Source organism: Mobula hypostoma, chromosome 11 (genome assembly GCF_963921235.1).
Source record: "Mobula hypostoma chromosome 11, sMobHyp1.1, whole genome shotgun sequence".
Taxonomy (NCBI): domain Eukaryota; kingdom Metazoa; phylum Chordata; class Chondrichthyes; order Myliobatiformes; family Myliobatidae; genus Mobula; species Mobula hypostoma.
The window spans coordinates 38,335,099-38,354,845 of NC_086107.1; the positions used below are offsets into that span (position 1 = coordinate 38,335,099).

A 19,747-nucleotide genomic window follows, 5' to 3' on the forward strand; every position below is an offset into this window, starting at 1 on the left:
GGAAGCTTAAGATAAAGAAAGCATCAGGAGACAGTAATCATAATATAATAGAATCCACCCTGTAGTTTGAGAAGGAGAAGCTAATATAGGATGTATCAGTATTAAAGTGGAGTAAATGAGAATTACAGAGACATGAGAGAGGAGGTGGCTAAAGTTGATGGAAGAGGACATTAGAGGTGATGGTGGCAAAACAGCAAGATCTGGTGTTTCTGGGGGCATTTTGGAAGGCACAGTGCCTATAAAGGGTATATGCCCCCCGCTTGGAAATTTTCATGTTTTATTGTTTCACAGTGGATTTAATTTTGCTTTTTTGACATTGAAAATAAATTTCTGCAAATTGGTCTAAATTTATTACAATTATTAAACACAAAATAATTAATTGCATAATTACTCACCCCCTTTAAGTTAGTATTTAGTAGCTGTTCCTTTGGCAGCAATTACAGCCTTGAGTCTGTGTAGATATGTCTCTATCAGCTTTGCACATCTGGACACTGTAGGGTTTCCCCATTCTTCTTTACAAATCTGCTCAAGCTCTGTCAGATTGCATGGGGATCATGAGTGAACAGCTCTTCCGAGTCCAGCCACAAATTCTGGATTGAATTGAGGCCTGGACTCTGACTTGGCTTCTCCAGGACATTAACTTTGTTGTTTTTAAGCCGTTCCTGTGTAGCTTTGGCTTTGGGTCATTGACTTGCTGGAAAACAATCTTCTCCCAAGTAGCAGTTCTCTTGCAGACTGCATCAGGTTTTCCTCCAGGATTTCCCTATATTTTGCTGCATTCATTTTACCCTCTACCTTCACAAGCCTTCCAGGGCCTGCTGCAGTGAAGCATCCCCACAGCATGATGCAGCCACCACCATGCTTCATGGTAGGGATGGTGTGTTTTTGATGCTGTGTTTTGGGCCAAGACCCTTCTTCAGGACTGAAAAGGAAGATGCCAGAATAAATGTAGGGGGAGGGGAGGGGAGGGCAACGAGGACTAACCAGAAGGTGCTGCGGTAGTGGGTCTTGGTGAGTACATGTTCAAAGAGTCAGAGAGCACCAGAAATCACAGGGGAGCAGTGAGACAGGATCTTACTGAATTCCCGTTGAAGAGGAGATTTAAGTTTCTTCAGGGTAGGCATCCATCAAAGAGATTTTGCAGTGGAGCAGCAAATCATAAACAGAAGAAATTCAGCAGATGCTGGAAATCCAGAGTAGCACACACAGAACGCTGGTGAAACTCAGCGGGTCAGGCAGCATCTACGGAAATAACTAGAGTTATTTTTATCACACATTTATTTCACTTTTGCATTAAATGCGTCTTGGGACTTTAAGCTTAAACTTACTTGGAATGTGGTTGACAATCCTGACTGATTTATAACTTATTGTCCCAGAAGGCAATGATTATCCTTTTTAAATACCACATTTTGAAAGAAATTTAACTCCATGTTGACCAGGCATTCTCAAAATTATGTATTTTTGAGCTGAAAGCATTTGGATTCACTTAAAGCCCATGTTATGTATTGCTGCCATTTTACTTTTTAGTCCAGTTATTAGTCTTCAACCCATTACTAACTACAAAAAGAAGGCACTCCCTCCCCAATGACCCCTTCCTCCCAAACTGGTTAATCGAGTTCCACTGCCGATTTGACTGGCATATCACACTTCAAAAACCCCCTCAAATGCCCATTCAGCCAGACTATCACTCTCTTTGTGTCAGGGAGGAGGTGAGAAAGATATTTTGGAAGCAAAATATCAAGAAGGCTGCTCCACTGCCATCCCCTAATTCTGTCTCTCCTGCCATGCCTAAACATGGCGCTAACCAGCTGTCTGTCGTCTTCACTGACATTTTAAATCAGTCTCTTAAACTATGTACTGTTCTAGCATGTTTCAAGAAATCTGTTAGCATTCCAATCCCCCCAAAAAAAATCAAAGATCACTGGACTCAATGACTACAGGCCAATTGCATTCACATTAGTCATAACGAAAACTTCTGAACGGCTGGTCGTGTCATTTCTTAAATCCATAACTCAAAATTTTCGAGAACCACTGCAATTTGCCTACAGAGCTGATAGGTCTGTAGATGATGTAGTTGTTATTGGTCTGGATGTTATACTACAGCACCTCAACTCCCCTGATACGTGTGTCAGCATTCTCACTTACGATGTCAGTTCAGCCTTCATACCGTCATCCCTAAGAGAGACTCTCCAATCTTAATGTATCAAATCCTCTTTGCAGGTTGATCACAAACTTCTTTTCTGACAGGAGGCAATAAGTGACATTAGGCAAGCACGTTTCCACATCCAGCTCAGTCAGCCACAGAGGTTTGTTCTCTCCCCTCTCCTATTTTCTCTATACACCAATGACTGCATTCCCAGTGATCGATCAGTTAAACTGATAAAAGTTTGTAGGCAACACCACTGACATTGAAGTAATCACCAGAGACCAGAGGTGAAAAATCAAAGTACCACAAGGAAGCAACCAAGCTAGTGTTCTGATGCAACCAAATTTTAATTATTACAATTTCCATCAAAAGTTACTGTTACAGTAAAATAAAAGCAAGTGATATTCTCTGCTATTTATGTATTTAAAAAAACTCAGGAGTTTCAGGAAAGGAGCAAAGTATGATTAAATGATATTGAGCCAGATTACCTTTGTCCTGTCCAGAGAGTTGCACTTACCTGCCACTGTAGCCCCAAAGTTGTTATTATATTTTGTGGCCCTGAGGCTCTTGTGTTTCTGCTGGTGTCACTGCTTTCGTTGATATCTGAGGTGTTGCGCGCTGCCAGCCACAATTATGCCTATGGTGAACTCTTGCAAAGCGCCAGGCTCTGATAGGGTTCAGAAAACCTGTGCCATCCAACTGGCAGAGGTATTCCAGGACATCTTCAATCTCTCACTGCTGCAGTCGAAGGTCCGCACCTGCTTCAGAAGGGTGGCAATTGTACCCAGCGGAGAATGGCAAAGGAAATACCTCAGCAACTATTGCCCAGTGGCACTCACATGTATTGTGATTAGTTGCTCTGAGAGATTGGTCATGGATAGAATCAACTCTTGCCTGAGCAAGGATCTGGATCCACTGCAGATCACCACAATGGGTCTACAGCTGATGCAATTTCACTGGCTCCCCGAACATCTGGACAATAGTAATACCCGCGTCAACGGTTTTTTTATTGACTATAGCTCAGTGTTCAACACAATCATACCCTCAGTTCTAATCAACAAGCTTGAAAACCTGTGTCTCTGTACCTCCCTCTCCAACTGGACCCTTGTCTTCCTCACCTGGAGACCACAGTCTATGCATATATGAAATAACATTGCACTGGCAAACAACACTGGTGTACCTCAAGGATGCATGATTATCCAACTGCTTTTCTATCTCTACCCCTGCGATTATATGGCTAGGCACAGCTCAAGCCGCATCTGTAATTTTGCTGACAAGACGGCTATTGTTGGCAGAATTTCAAATGGTGACAAGGAGGAGTACAGGAGTGAGATAGGTGTGCCAGTTGAGTGGTGTCACAGGAATTATGGACTTCAGGAATGGGAAGTTGAGGGAACATGCGCTAGTCCTCATTGAGGGATCAGCAGTGGAAAGGGTGAGCAGGTTCAAATTTATAGCTGTCAACATCTCTGAAGATCTATCATGGACCTAACATATTGATGCAATTACAAAGAAGGCATAACAGCGGCTATATTTCATTAGGAGTTTGAGGAGACTTGGTATGTCATCAAAGACTCTTGCAAGTTTCTACAGATGTACCATGGAGAGCATTCTAACTGGTTGCATCACTGTCTGGTTTGGAGGGACTACTGCACAGGTTCGGGGAAAAAGCTGCAAAAAACTCGTCCAGATCCATCGTGGACATAGTCTTCCCAGTGTCGTGGACACCTTCAAAAGGGGAGGCCTCAAAAAGACGGCAGCCGTCATTAATGATCCCCATCACCCAGGACATGCCCTCTTCTTGTTGCTACCATCAAGGAGGAGGTACAGGAGCCTGAAGACATACACTCAACGTTTCAGGATCAGCTTCTTCATGTCCACCATCAGATTTCTGAATGGACAATGAAACTTCGAACACTACCTCAGTGTTTCCCCCTCTCTCTTTACACCACTTATTTAATTTAATTTTCTCCTTTATGTATAAATACTTGTAATTTATAGTTTTTTTATTATGCATTGCAATCTACTGCTGTTGCATAACAACAATTTCATGCCATATGCCAGTAATATTAAACTCTGGTTTGGATTTTGATCCTGACTATGGTTGGTGGGAGAGGTAAGGCCCACAGTTCTCCCATCAGGTTATTTCACTGTTTCCAGTTGGCCTCTGATCAGAGATTTTTGAAACAATAAAAAAGAGTGAATTAGAAAATAAATTTGTTCAAAAAGCTTTTATCTGCTGTAAATAAAAACAGTAATATAAATTAAAATATAATTTAAAAGAAAGCAAACCACTTGCCTGTACTCAACGTTTTTAATAATGAACAGCTGGTGCCATTTCCTCATGGATCCATCAACCTAGATTCCATCCCAGCCTCTAATGTTATTTAGTGGGAGTATACAAGTTCTTTTTGTGATTGTGAGTGTGTGGTTTATCTCCTACATTCTAAAAATGTCCATATTAGTTGTTATTTTGGCCACTGTAAATCTCCATCAGTAAGTACGTAAATGGCAATTTCACAATCCGCGGAAGCTTTGGGAATACAGGATGAATAAAATGGGTTGCAAAAATGAATGCTTTACGGTTATCATGAACTCAGTGGGAAAAAGGCCCTGTTTCTGTTCTACATAACTCTTTGACTAGAGTTATAAAACATTCAAGAGAATAGGGTCGTGCTGTATGTGTCGGCTATTAGTGTTACAATGATGTGCTAGATAAGTAACCTCCCTGTCCAGTAAGTTATGGAACATCCCTAAGCAATGACTGGGGTTGAGGGCAAGGTCACTTAAGTCGCACCTGACTTTCCAGTGTTCTATACATCAGCGCTGCAGGGCACAGCATAGAAGTCAAGAATAAGCTGGCATGTATGTTGCAAATAATCTGTGATTTATGATGAAGCAGCTGGATAACTATTGGAGCAGTCTTGTCCAGTACCCCAAAGTAAACCACAGCTCAGGGCTTAGCTTCATGAAATCACTGATATTGAGCCTCAAATGTTATGACACCACAGTATTTATGTAGATGATGTTAGGTAAGCCTGTTGGATATATTTAAGCCTATTTTAGTAAAATCAGAATGCTTATAATGAATAATATTTCATGGTCTTTGTACTTCAGTTGTGATGATTCCAAACCTCACTTCAGAAGAGAATTTCTTCACATACATTCTCTTTATAAATTATAATTCCATTTTCATTACACAAGGTTTTCTTGGTTTTTATTTTGAGTGGGTACTTTGGAAATTAAATTTTGCAATGACAAACATTTTTATGAGATCCACAAAGCAGTAATTTGATACTACAGAATAGATGAAATAATTTTTTGAATGCCATCACACATAAATCTAACCAGAAGGGGTTCCATAGTTTAGTTTATGGAGATATTAAATTATATGACAGTGGTACATGGGTGGTTTCAAATAAATAATTTGAAATAAAATCCTTTAATGGTATGTATGTGGCACTCTAATACTGAAATGTCCATTAGAAGCTGTCTTATAATATTTAAAGGATTTTGATATAAAGTTTACATTTACAATTATTATGTTTGCTTTGTTAGACTCTACCAGCTGCACTGCGTGCCTTGAAGGGTCGAGTAGCTCGGCAGTGCCTCATTGAAGAATTAAGTCTGCATGTTCAACAAAATCGAGCAATTCTGGATCACCAGCAGTTTGACTACATCGTCAGAATGATGAATTGTGCATTACAGGTAAATCCTTATGCTGTATTGGTATTAGCTATTCAGCAGTGAAGGAAGATGAACAGTCCTGAATATCTAACCATTGATGATAACAGATTACTCCAAGTTTGTTTAATCTTATAATAAAGATGAACTATAGAATGTTTTTAAGTTCAAGTTTCGTGGTGGTTCAGTTTGCATTTCTGCTGAAAGATATTTTGATAAAAATGCCTTGTCTTTTCTTCTCTATATATGTAAATTAGCTGTTTAATTATAGATTCATGATGTAGAAAGATGATAGGAAAATATACCATAGATGTTCATGTGGCAGCTGATTATGGGTCTTTAGTAGGGCAACAGGCCGACAAAGAACAGGCGGGACAGGGATATATCGAATGGGCTCCACAAGATGTGAAGCTGGGCGGGGAAGCACGGTCTTTGTGTCAAATGTTCTAGATTTTGTTGACTATGAAAGAATATTGTTAAAGAAGTGCAATGGAAGGCAATTTTGTGATCAAATATATCAAAGGGTACTCAGAGGTTGAAGAGGATGAGGTGCACTACATTTGCCACAAGTGTTCTTGAGTGTTATTTGGTTACCAGGAACACTTCCACCAAGGTGTTGCTGGCATTGAAATAACAAAGCTTATATTTTCATGAGAGAGAAATAGTTGGTGATTGAATTGAAACTTTTGAGAGCATGTTGACTTGGTTGTAAAATGAGCAGAACCTATGCACGTGTGTATATATGAAGTGGGAACAGGTCAAATGGCCTTCTTAAAACATAAACAAAATCATGTTCATTCTTATTGTGGGCCTACATTTGTATTACAGTCCACCTAAGGTAACCTTTCACCACATATCAGCAATCTGTCTGCCTTTGTATTAATAATATTCAAAAATTCTGCTTTCACCACTTAAAGAGAGTCCCAGTGACTCATACCACTCTGAGAGAAAAATATTTCACTCCATCTTTTAAACAATGACCCCTAGTTTAAATTCTCCCAACACATGGAAACATCCTCTCCAGATTTACCTTGTAAAGGTCAATTGCCATCTTTTATGTTTCAGTCAAGTTTCCTTTCACACTACTAGATACCTGCAGATATAAACCAACTTACTCAACCTTTCTCAATAAAATAATCTACCTGTTTCAGGTATCAGGTGGATAAACATCTGAAGAACTAATGTTCTGTATACAGATACAGTCTTACCAATAACCATATAACCATTACAGCACGGAAACAGGCTATCTCTGCCCTTCTAGTCCATGCCGAACGCTACTCTCACCTAGTCCCATCAACCTGCACTCAGCCCATAACCCTCCATTCCTTTCCTGTCCATATAGCTATCCAATTTTACTTTAAATGACAATATTGAATCTGCCTCTACCACTTCTGCTGAAAGCTTGTTCCACACAGCTACCACCCTCTGAGTAAAGAAGTTCCCCCTCATGTTACCCCTAAACTTTTGCCCCCTAACTCTCAACTCATGTCCTCCCCTACTCTGAATGGAAAAAAGCGTACCCACGTCTATGTCTATAAATCTGAAACAAAACCTCCCTACTTTTTTGTATTCAATTCCTCCAGCATCAAACAATACCATTTTATTAGCTTTTTGAATTAATTGCTGTACCAATGTACTGGCCATACAAATTATGCAATACATAGAATGTAGAAATCTACAGCACATTACAAGCACTTTGGCCCACAATGTTGTGCCGACCATGCAACTACTCTAGAAACTGCCTAGGATTTCCTAGCACTTGGCCCTCTATTTTTCTAAGCTCCATGTACCTACCTAAGAGGCTCTTAAAAGACCCTATTGTGTCTGCTTCCACTACCGCCGCCAGCAGTGCATTCTATGCACCCACCACTCTCTGTGTGGAAAAACTTATCCCTGGCGTCCCCTCAGTACCTATATCCAAGCACCTTAACACTATGCCCCCCTCGTGTTAGCCATTTCAGTCCTGGGAAGAAACCTCTGGCTATCCACGCAACCTATGCGCCTTATCACCTTATACACCTAGTCATTAGTAGGTCACCCAGATCTCATGTATGTTGGATTTTTTCAATTTTTCACTATTTAAATCATATGCTTTTCCTTTCAATATCATTTCCTTCCAATTTCACATTTTCCCATATTCTATTCTATTTGTCAGATCTTTGCCCACTCACTTAGTTCATCAGTATTTCCTTATTGCCCTTGCGCCTGAATCACAACTAACTTTACTAATTCTCTTTGTGACGTCGAAAGATTTAGCAATCACATCTTCAGTGCCTTGTTCTGTCATTTCTATAACCTATTTATTAAAAAATCATACCCAATACCAATCCCTATCGTTCATCACTTATTATAATTTTGCTAGTCAAAAGAAAACAACCTGTGTATGTGCGGTTTTCTGTATCCCAGCTCATCATCTATCCAAGCTAATCTCGTATCTCTTAGACCAGAGGCTTTATTTTTTCACAGTAGCCTCTAATATGGCACCTTATCAAATGTCTTCAGGAAATGTAAGTGGATAGATCAGTCTATCCACTTGTTCCTCTTTATTTACCATACACATTACCAACTTTGTTCACCATCTTCATTGCGACAATCATCCACATTATCAAGAATGACCTACCCCCAGGAATCGAAATTGTCTACAGAACAGATGGCAGACTTTTCAACCTTACCTGTCTCAAGTCCAAAACGAAGACATCCACGACTGCCCTCATCAAGTTCCAATGCACAGATCACAACAGTGTTGCAGCTCTTTCAGAAAACCACCTACAACAGATTCTGATTGTCTTCAACTGTGCATACATGAAACTTGGACTTGCCATCAGTTCCAAGAAGACTCAGATCATCTATCAACTGTCACCAACTGAGACAAATCGGATAGAACCATTAATTCAACTTGGCAAAATAACCCTGGGAAATGTGGACCACGTTCCGTATCTTGGAAGTCACCTCTCTTCCAATGTTGACCTTAATGACGAGACCCAACATCGTCTTAAATGCACTGGAACAGCCTTTAGACGTCTCTGAACAAGAGTCTTTCATGATCTTGACATCCGAACAGACACCAAAATGTTAGTGTACAAAGCAGTGGTAATCCCAACGCTCCTGTATGCATCAGAAACCTGGACAACATACCGAAGGCATCTGAAGGCACTTGAAAAGTTCCATCAACGCTGTCTTTGAAACATCTTAAATATCAGCTGGGAAGATAGAAGAACCAATGTCAGCGTGCTAAATGAAGCAAAAACAACAAGCATTAAAGCCTACGTCATCAAGAACCAACTACGATGGAGCAGTCATGTTGTTCGGATGAAGGACGAACGTCTGCTGAAACAAATCTTCTACTCCCAACTTAAAGAAGGCAAACGTAAAAGAGGCGGACAACAGAAGAGATTCAATTACGTCTTAAAAACCAACATGAAGAAGTGTAACATCAACATCAACAATTGGGAAACCAATGCCAAGGACAGGAAACTCTGGCAAGCCATCATCCAAGATGGAACAGCAACTTTCGAAGCCAACAGATGTGCAGAAGTAGAAGAAAAGAAAAGAAAATGGAAAGAGAGACAGCAACAACCAAAGCCCGATGTGCCATCTGCAACTACCTGTCCTGAAGAACTTTCAAAGCCAAGATTAGACTCATAAGCCACTTGAGAACCCATAAGTAGATCAACAGAACAAAGATCATCATCCTTGACCTTGAGGGATAACCATGTCGACACATTACTTCACACTTCCAGTAATGCCAAGGAACTGGCTTATCACGGATTCCACTCAAGGATTCTGATGGGAGCTCTGATGAAGCATCTCAGCCTGAAACATTGACTGTTTATTCCCCTCCATAGATGCTGTCTGGCTTGCTGAGTTCCTCCAGTATTTTGTGTTTGTTATTCAATATTACTTTCATCTGCAAATTCTCTTGTGTTTATGACGGATTTGCTGTGTGCCAAAGCCTAATCATTTTATTATCATTCATGTCTTTAGAAGGATATTAAAATAACACAGGTGTTTCTTTTAATCACAAGACAACAGAATGGTCTCTCCATGGTAAAGTATACGATCGATTGCTTTAAATAAACAGATGCTTTAGTGGTCAGTTTTTAGTGAGTTGTAAATGTAAACACAATTCTGTTTCGGCACATTCATTCTTGTGAATAGTTCTCAAAATATTTTTCCCTCTATTTGCTTTCATTTTTTTATTGTTATCTGTTCTGTGCTGGAATATGTGACTCATGTGGAATGATTTAAAAAATATTGTGCAGCACACTGGACAAACACTTTTTTTCCCTCATTGAACTTGGACTAAGAAACTGAATTTTTGTCAGCTTTTTCATATTTTATCAATGAACAACTATTTGTGCACATTTCCGGTGGTAGATTGCACCAAAGCTTTTTAGTTGATTTATAACTTCCCTGCAAGTCAGCAACAGAAAGATTCCAGTCATATAAAATTTGGTTATTGCACCATCCCATCAAACAGATTTCAAATATAAAGTTTTCAATCAACTTTCTCGTTGACAAAGAACTTAAAGAAAATAATAGGGTTTGTTCATGAATTATTTTTGGAAATGTGTGAGCTTATGATCAATAAGAATATCCGTCTTCTGGTTTGGATGGGTATTGGCAGTAAAGATCTATTTACAGTGGAATTCCATTAAGTGGGCCATCAGTTAATGGAGCAGCCACTTATTTGAGACAATTCTTAAAGAGCAAAAACTAATTGAGAAAATAGCAGGATTCCCTTTGTTCATTTGGAACACTGGAACAGAAGACTGTTACCGAAGAGTTTCTAATTAGCGTCATTCATATGCACTTGTGTTGCCATAAGACACTACACTGTGCTTAGAGTAAATAGTTTTAAGGTCATTTGCATGTGTTTGTGTTCAAAAAGCAATGATTTTTGTCACTGATAGTTGGCAAGAAATAAACAATAAGACATTTCAGAATTGTTTTGCTCACCACAGTTTCATGCTTTCAATTTGAAGATCCCAGAAACAGCCAGAAATGAAAATTAAATGATTTCATACTTCCAGAAGTTAGGAACTATGAAGAATTTGAAGGTATAGACAATTATCTTGAATGTTACAGTGAAAATGAAGACTTGGAAGATGTGATCGTCGAAAACATTATTTGGAAGTAGTCCATTATCTGCACTATGTGACTGTGCTGGTTTTGTTCATTTAGTTAATCAAAAGAACACAGCAGCATACACTGGATTAATACCTTCATTGATAACTGCTAGGAACAAATACATAGTTTTATAGTACTGTAGCAATTTTGGTAGTGTTCTAATTTGTTTTATATTTCAACCCTGGGCTTGGTTGTTCAGTCCAGCATGGCCCAAGCAGTTTTTGATATATTTATAAGCATGCAATAATACATTGGACCTGTCAAAATTGATAATATTGCCTTTATTTCATTTATCATGCTGAAAACATGGGCACACTTAAGAGCTAAACCTATAATACTGTAAATAAATAACATGAGCTGTACTTGGTATTCTGCCAACAGCTAGTGTCCTCCATTCATCTTAATTGGAATCGATATGCTTTTGCCAAGTTTAACCTAAGAACCAAAAAGCTTGCCCATTGGATTCCATGTGAAGTTCATTATAACAGCTTGCCCGATAGTACAGCAGAGGTGCCAGCTTTATTCCCGTGCTGTCTTTGGAAACTGCGTCCAGCATGGGAATAGAAGATCTAGTTCATTTTCTGGTGTCCCGTAAGAATATATCCATGAATTTGCAGTCTTACTTATTGATAGCTATTTGCAATTTACGCAGTGCCTCTTGCCTAGTTCTACAGCCCTGTTCTAACCTTCCACCATTTCTCTTGGTTCCTGTACTGGGGTAGGCTGCCTGACCTGAAGCATTTGTTGATTTCTCTTTCCACGGATACTGCTTCAGTGGCTGAGTTCTTCCAGTATTTTCTGCTTCTTCCTCCCCCTCCCCCATCCAATTTCTCCATTGTCTCTAAAATCTTTTGACGCCTAGTTCTGAATGGGCAGAAATTTTATAGAGGGCAATATTGAGAATGCTGAAATCTTAAATACCAAGCTATTCTGAATTGTTTCACTGAAGTATGAACTTTAACCTCAATATCTGCAAGACATGTGCTCTACAATTTGACCCTGCTGGTTACACAGACTTATGACAACAAAGGTTTATAGGAAGACTCTGTAAAAATGGAATGCTTTCTATATCTTGTGAGCCATCTTTGAGCAATGGCAGACATCTTCCATTTTCTCACTCTCTCACATCTTATTGTCTCTTACTTCAGCCAATAGGGAGCTTGTACTTTACAAACCTATAAGACCATAAAGATAGAAGTGGGTTTAGGCCATTTGGTCCATCAAGTCGGCTCCACCATTTGATCATGGCTGGTATATTTTTCCACTCAACCCTTTTCTCCTGACTTCTCCCTATCACCTTTGATGCGCTGGTTTATTAAGATCCTATCAATCGCCACTCGAAATATTCCCAGCGACTTGGCCTTCACAGCTGTCATGGTGATTAATTCCACAGATTGTCTAAATTGCATGTCATCTTGGTCAATGTCTCCCATCCACTACATAATGTACTAGGTGGGCACAGGAGTACATTCAGCCAGAGACTCATTCCTCCGAGATGCAGCACTGAGCGTCATAGGAAGTCATTCCTGCCTGTGGCCATCAAACTATGCAACTCCTCCCTTGGAAGGTCAGACACCCCGCGCCAATAGGCTGGTCCTGGACTTATTTCATAATTTACTGGCGTAATTTACATATTACTATTTAACTATTTATGGTTCTGTTACTATTTATTATTTATGGTGCAACTAACAAAAACCAATTTCCCCAGGATCAATAAAGTATGACTATGACTAGATTCACCATTCTCTGGCTAAAGAAGCTTCCCTTCATCTCTGTTCTAGAAGGATGTCATTCTATTCTGAGACTGTGCCCTCTGGTTTTCGACTCTTCCAGTATTGGAAACTCATCCTTTCTATGTCTATTCTATCTAGGCCTTTCAATATTCAGTAAGTTTCAATGAGATACCCCTCACTCCTTTATACTCCAGATAGTACAGGCCCAGAGCCATCAAACAGTCCTCATACACTAACCCCTTCATTCCTGGGATTCTTCTTGTAAGCCTCCTCTGGACCTTATCCATACCAGCACGTTTACTTAGGGGGTCCAAAACTGCTCGCAGTACTACAAATGTGGCCTGACCAACGTCTTTTAAAGCCTCAGTATTACATCCTTGCTGTTATATTCTTGTACTCTTGAAATGACTGCTAATATTACATTTGCCTTCCTTATTATTGAATCAACCAGCAAGTTAACCTTTACGGGGATGCTACACTAGGAATCTCATTTCACTTTTGCTCTTCTGATTTCTGAATTTGATCCCCATTTATAAAATAGTCTGTCTTTATTCCTTCTACCAAATATATGACCATACACTTCCTGACACTGTATTCCATCTGTCATTTTTTTTTTTGCCTTTTCTCTGAATCTCCCTAGGTCCTTCTGCAAGCTCCCTGCTTACTCAACAGTACCTGTCCTTCCACCTATCTTTGTATCATCTGCAAACTTGTCCACAAAGCCATCAATTCCATCATCAAGATCATATAACGTGAAAATTAGCCGACTTAACATCGACCCCCGTAGAACACCGCTAGTCAGTGGTAGCCAACCAGAAGAGGCCACTTTTAATCCTACTCTTTGCTTCTTGCCAGTCAGCCATTCTTCTGTCAATGCTAGTAGTCCGTGAGCCAGTAGGGTTGGTCGATACCATCTGAGGGGCAGAATGCTCATAATGATTTTTGGCAAGGTATACATCTCTAGATTCAGAAAATATGTGATAACATTGCACCAGTGGTAGCTTTATGTGTGCTATCATGCATTTTATAACACTATCGTAAAATAAGCATTTCTGAAAAGTGGCCAATATAAAGTACAACATATATATTTAACCTAGTGGTATTTTGTCATCAGTGATCCCTCAACATTGAAATTTATCACAACGATAGCTGAGTTCAAGCACTTTTCATCAAATGTTGTTATAAAATTCTACATTGAAAACTGTCATTGGTGACACTCACAGTACAGTGCCCAATTTCAGTAGGGTGAATCATTTCATTTTTAGAAAAATATTTGTCCATTGTTACTTTTGGAAAAGTCAATAAAAACCATAGGATTTGTAGAGAATTTGTTCAGGAATTCAAATAAGTAATCACTTTTTGTATATATTCCATACTAACATCAGTACAGCAGAAAATGTTATCCCAACCCCGAAAAGGTAAAAGAAAACTTCATTTAGAGAGATTTCTGGAGTTTTATCAATGTCATGATATTTTCCATATTGTTGTATCAAATCAAAACCATTTTAATTCAAATGTGGGGTTCCACAGGGCCATAACCTGGGCCCCATTTTGTTGTAAAACAAATATATTTAATCAAAGACTGCTTTCCATACTTTGTTTTCCATACTTTCATAACCTACTAATAATCATAATAATTTTCCAAGTCTTCCACGTCTTCTACATCTTCATCTGAACTTTCCACACTCTCTGAAGTGGATGCCTGGTTCTCACAATCTGCCAGTCTACACATGTCAGTACACCTGAGGCCATTTGCAACACACACATACATCTTGGGAGTGAACATTTTTTTGGACAGTTACAGGCCAGTAGATCCAGGATGCTGACTGGACTTCCATCCAGTGCACCACCAACTGTTCAGCTTCCTCTTCACTCTCCATCTTCCATCCTCTGCCAACAGGTCTTGGCACTTGTGGGTCCTTCTTCAAACATCTTCTGTATATACCAGCCTGGTAGCTGACTCGCTGTGCATGTTTTGTTAAGCAGTCCTTGCATGGTGGGAGTTGATGACTTTCGATTTCACCTTTTTTGGCACAGAAAAGGTGATACCCGAGCTCATTGACCTTGGTGGTCGACACTTTTGGGGCATACAGAAGACATGTATATGCCTCCAGTTAGGAGAGGTCCTATTCCTGACGCAACTCTAAGAATGTGTCCTGAGTTTCCCTGTTGCTGGTCAGAAGTTTTAGGGCACTTGTCTTCCCTTTCTGCAAAAGCGCTTACAGTGTCACATCCTGTATATGCGTGCAACCCGATGAGAGTCCTACAAACCTCTATGCCAACAGTGGCAGCAACCTTCCTGATGTCTACAAGCCTTGTACGGGTTCTAGTGCCACACTTCTGGACCAATGGGGCCTCAATCTTGTCACAAAATGCTAAAGACATCTGTGTCTTCTGAGCAGATCACTATAGATTGGTATCCCTCTCTTATGGCATGGGCAGCATGGAGAAGTAGGCGGCCATCTGCTTCTTGTTGACACTGAAGAGCTGACACCTCCTCATTGTCTTGAGATGTGATTCTGTAACATTTGTCATTCACAGCTGCATACAGAATCTTCTCCTGTAGCTTTGCCCTGTACTCCGCCTTCCTCCATTCATGGACTATGAAGTTAATGAGACTATTTTTGTTACTGACTGTGGTCAGGAAGCTCCTCCACTGCCTTATCATCTGTGTGCCTGTGATACCTTGCAACTCATGACCAGTCTCTTCACCCCGTAGAGATCTTTCAGTGTTCTTGATAGAGTTCTCCTTGTATGTGTCGAACACAACATCTGTTCTGCTACTCTGGCTGCCTTCCCTCAGAGCCATACCCAGAACTGTTGTGGCAACACCTTTGAAAGTAACTTGATCACCTTTCACTCTCTGGACCAAGTTCATTCTATCAACCACTGTAGTAGAGTTTCCTGGGAGTTGCTCTTCTAATGCTCAAAATTGGTTTCCTTGGCCCTCCAAACTTTGAGTTCCCCCTGTAGAGTTTGATTTTCCAAGGCAACATCCCTAATGATACCCTTTCATGAACCATTAACAATTTTCCTTTGTCATCTGCAAGTATATATATTTAATTGCTCAGCTCAGATTCCAGTTTTCTACAAATGTGCTTCCTTGTAGAATCTTGCAGGAGTGTAACTCCACCAGATAGCATGAAAGATTCAAGTTTCGTGACCAGAGGAGTGACTTGTACAATCATCTTATTGGGTATGATATCAGTTCTGATATACTAGAAAAGGTCTTTATAGGCTTCCCTTTCAGTCCTTTTATACAGTTCATCACCATCTGTTTCATCATCATTCTCTTTGTACTCAGATTCCTTTTTCTTGATTCTGGTATAATCCTTATAGCATGAAACATGTTAGTGGGCCTCTGCAGCAACTATGTCTCTGCTTGTTACTGCTAGAATCTTTTCATCTTCCTTTTGGGTTGCACATTCTCGTAGTACTTGGTCAGTTCTGAGTTGTACAGCTTGTGTAAGCTTTTCCCTAACCCTTCAGAAATTTCACCTTATTACAAAAAATGCAGATTTGATCTTACACCCTTGCTTCTGATGAAGATCTCCTACTTGGCCTTTTTGATGTACAGGTATTCTCACCAGCTTCATCAGTAATGCTTTCCTTGGCTTTCCTTTTCAGAGTCTCTAAGTCTCTCTTCATGGTGAAGAGACTTCGGCATTTTCGATGATAGTAGATTCTTGGGACTTCTTTTTCTCCAAGTTCTTTAACAACGTCTAAAATAGGGGCATAGTTTCTCACTTTGGCTGCTTCAAGTAATATTTTCCAGGATTTGTAGTCTTGAGGACTACCTAGATGGTCATCATCTTCTTTTGATGTTTTCTGGTGTATGCTTCTTAATAGATTCTTTGTGCTTATGGCTCTCCATTCTGAAGCAAAGTGACTCAGCTACTCCAGATCTAAATGTACTCTACTCTTCTCTCTCCTCTATTGTGCAGGACTATCCCACCAACACAGTACCTGAAACAGAAAAAAATCACATTAACATTGCTGGTGAAAAAAGCACCTGCTGCAAAGGTGATATAAATGTATGTATAAATGGTGGTATAAAGATATAAATGTGAAACAGAACATGAAAACAGAAGTACATCTTATATAATGTATAGTTACTGTGTTGTCACTGCCAGTAATAGATGACATTTGTAGAGATGCTAATTTTAACAACTTTTCTGAAAAACATATAGTCTGAGCTATACGCCCACCAATTTTCAAAGACAAAGAGTCAATAATAGAGAGAACCATCAGTGTGAAGTAGAATGCTTTATTCTGTGCTATGTATAGTTTTGAAAAGTGTGTTTTGGCATGGGGTTATATATCGAGTGATTACACACAGAAAGCTACTACTGCTGCAATGCTATCACATATTTTCTAGCACTAGGGGTGTACACCTTGCCAAAAATTGCTATAAGAATTATTCTCCCCCAGAGGGTACCGCTGGCCCAAATTTGGGGTCCTGGCTCAATGTCAAAAGTATATTTTCTGTAATTTCATGTGTAGCATCATGTCAAATGCCTTCTGAAATTCCAAGTAACCAATTTCCACTGGCTCTCCTTTGTCTGTTCTGCCTGTTAATTCCTTACTGACTGAGAGAAAAGAAATTATAGTGTAAAATGGGAATGTACAGAACCATTATTATTATTTTATTATCTTTTAAGAAGAAGAAATCTTCCAAAAAATATGTATAGACTAAATTATGACGTACCTACCCTCCCTCCTTGTCACCACTCCAAACCCACTGCCAACATCGAGAGTGCCAACTTACCATAGGGAGTGAAACATCAAGTCCTAGTAGCTCTACTACTCTACTATCAAAGAGATTTATTTTCGTAAGACATAAGTATTGAAGAAATTAATGGGGCAGAAAAGCAATACATTCTCAGAACATGATGATTTATATCCAAACGTTTTGTAGGATGTATGTATGCGCATACCTGTATTTCTATTATACTGCATGTTTCTGTGGTGCAAATTGGTTATAATATAATTGATGGATTAGAGAATATTTTGCATTACACAGGCTGCATTGGCTAAATAGTGATCAATTGAGAAGACTTTTTTATATCAGTGCTTTGAAGGTAATGGTGGCCTTTTCTGCTATAATGTGACTTCCTGTAATGTGAAGTTTCTTAAGTAAGTAATTGTGTTACAGCAGAACTACCTGAAGTGGATTCATTGGTTGTCATCTTTCAATATTCCATTGATTAGAGGATGGTTCCAACAGTCTGGAAGAGAGAAAATGTAATTCCATCATTTAAGAAGCTAAGAGCTGCTGTTGGGAAAATGCTGCAATCTATAATTAATTAAATGTTATCAAATGGAATGAGAAGAGTGAGCATGAATATATGAAAGGCAAATTATGTTAATTATTCTGTTAGTTCCAACCTCCAAACTAAGGATAAAGTCAAAGTCAAGTTTATTGTCATATGCACAAATACATGTATGCATAGATGCAATTTAAAAACGTGTTTGCAGCAGCATCACAAGCAGATAGCATCATATAAGAAACATTCATGAGAAAACAAATTAAATATACAGTGGCATGCAAAACTTTGGGCACCCCTAGTCAAAATTTCTGTTACTGTGAATTGCTAAGTGCGTAAAAGATGAACTGATTTCCAAAAGGCATAAAGTTAAAGATGACACATTTCTTTAATATTTTAAGCAAGAAAACTTTTTTATTTCCATCTTTTACAGTTTCAAAATAACAGAAGGAAAAGGGCCCAAAGCAAAAGCTTGGGCACCCTGCATGGTCAGTACTTAGTAACACCCCCTGTGGCAAGTGTCACAGCTTGTTTAGGGGATTTTCGCCCATTCTTCCTTGCAAAAATCTTCTAGTTCTGTGAGATTCTTGGGCTGTCGTGAATGCAGTGCTCTGTTGAGGTCTATCCACAGATTCTGGATGATGTTTAGGTCAGGGGACTGTGAGGACCATGGCAAAACCTTCAGATTGCGTCTCTTGAGGTAGTCCATTGTGGATTTTGAAGTGTGTTTAGGGTCATTATCCTGTTGTAGAAGCCATCCTCTTTTCATCTTCGGCTTTTTTACAGACTGTGTGATGTTTGCTTCCAGAATTTGCTGGTATTTAATTAAATTCATTCTTCCATTTACTATTAAATGTTCCCCGTGCCACTGGCTGCAACACAAGCCCAAAGCATGATCAATCCACCCCTGTGCTGAACAGTTGGAGAGGTGTTCTTTTCATGAAATTCTGCACCCTTTTTTCACCAAACATACCTTTGCTCATTGTAGCCAAAACGTTCTATTCAAAAGGTTCAAAGGAACATCTAAACAAACCTGATGCATTTTGGAAACAAGTCCTGTGGACTGATGAAGTTAAAATAGAACTTTTTGCCATAGCCCTCACAGTCCCCTGACCTAAACATCATCTAGAATCTGTGGATAGACCTCAAAAGAGCAGTGCATTGAATAGAGCCCAAGAATCTCACAGAAGTAGAAGCCTTTTGCAAGGAAGAATGGGCGAAAATCCCCCAAGCAAGAATTGAAAGACTCTTAGCTGGTTAAAAAAAGCATTTACAAGCTGTGATACTTGCCAAAGGGAGTGTTACTAAGTACTGACCATGCAGGGTACCCAAGCTTTTGCTTTGGGCCCTTTTCCTTTTTTGTTATTTTGAAACTGTAAAAGATGGAAATAAAAAAGTTTTCTTGCTTAAAATATTAAGGAGATGTGTCATCTTTATCTTAATGCCTTTTGGAAATTAGTTCATCTTTTACTCGCTTAGCTATTCACAGTAATGGAAATTTTGACCAGGGGTGCCCAAACTTTTGCACACCACTGTAAATTATGCAGTTTTTACAAGAAACAAAGTCCATTGTAGTGCAGAGTTGTCACATTGTTAGCATTTTGCAGTAGTGATTAGGATTCTGTGGATTGGTTCAAGAACTGAATGATTGAAAGGAAGTAGCTGTTTTTGAACCTGCTGGTGTGGGACTTTAGACTTCTTAACCTCCTGCTTAATGGTAGCTGTGAGAAGGTAGCGTTGCCTTAATGATGAGGATCATTTGTGATAAATGCTGCCTTATTGATAGT

At 39.4% G+C, this 19,747-nt stretch overlaps 1 protein-coding gene across 2 annotated transcripts in view; it reads left to right on the top strand.

The window, feature by feature from the left end:
- sbf2 (SET binding factor 2) overlaps positions 1-19,747 on the top strand; it is a 569,459-nt gene that overhangs the window by 359,255 nt on the left and 190,457 nt on the right. For both annotated transcript variants that reach the window (XM_063061848.1, XM_063061849.1), the window contains exon 16: positions 5,705-5,854. In XM_063061848.1, the coding sequence (XP_062917918.1) occupies positions 5,705-5,854 (150 nt within the window). The remainder of the gene's footprint in view (positions 1-5,704; positions 5,855-19,747) is intronic.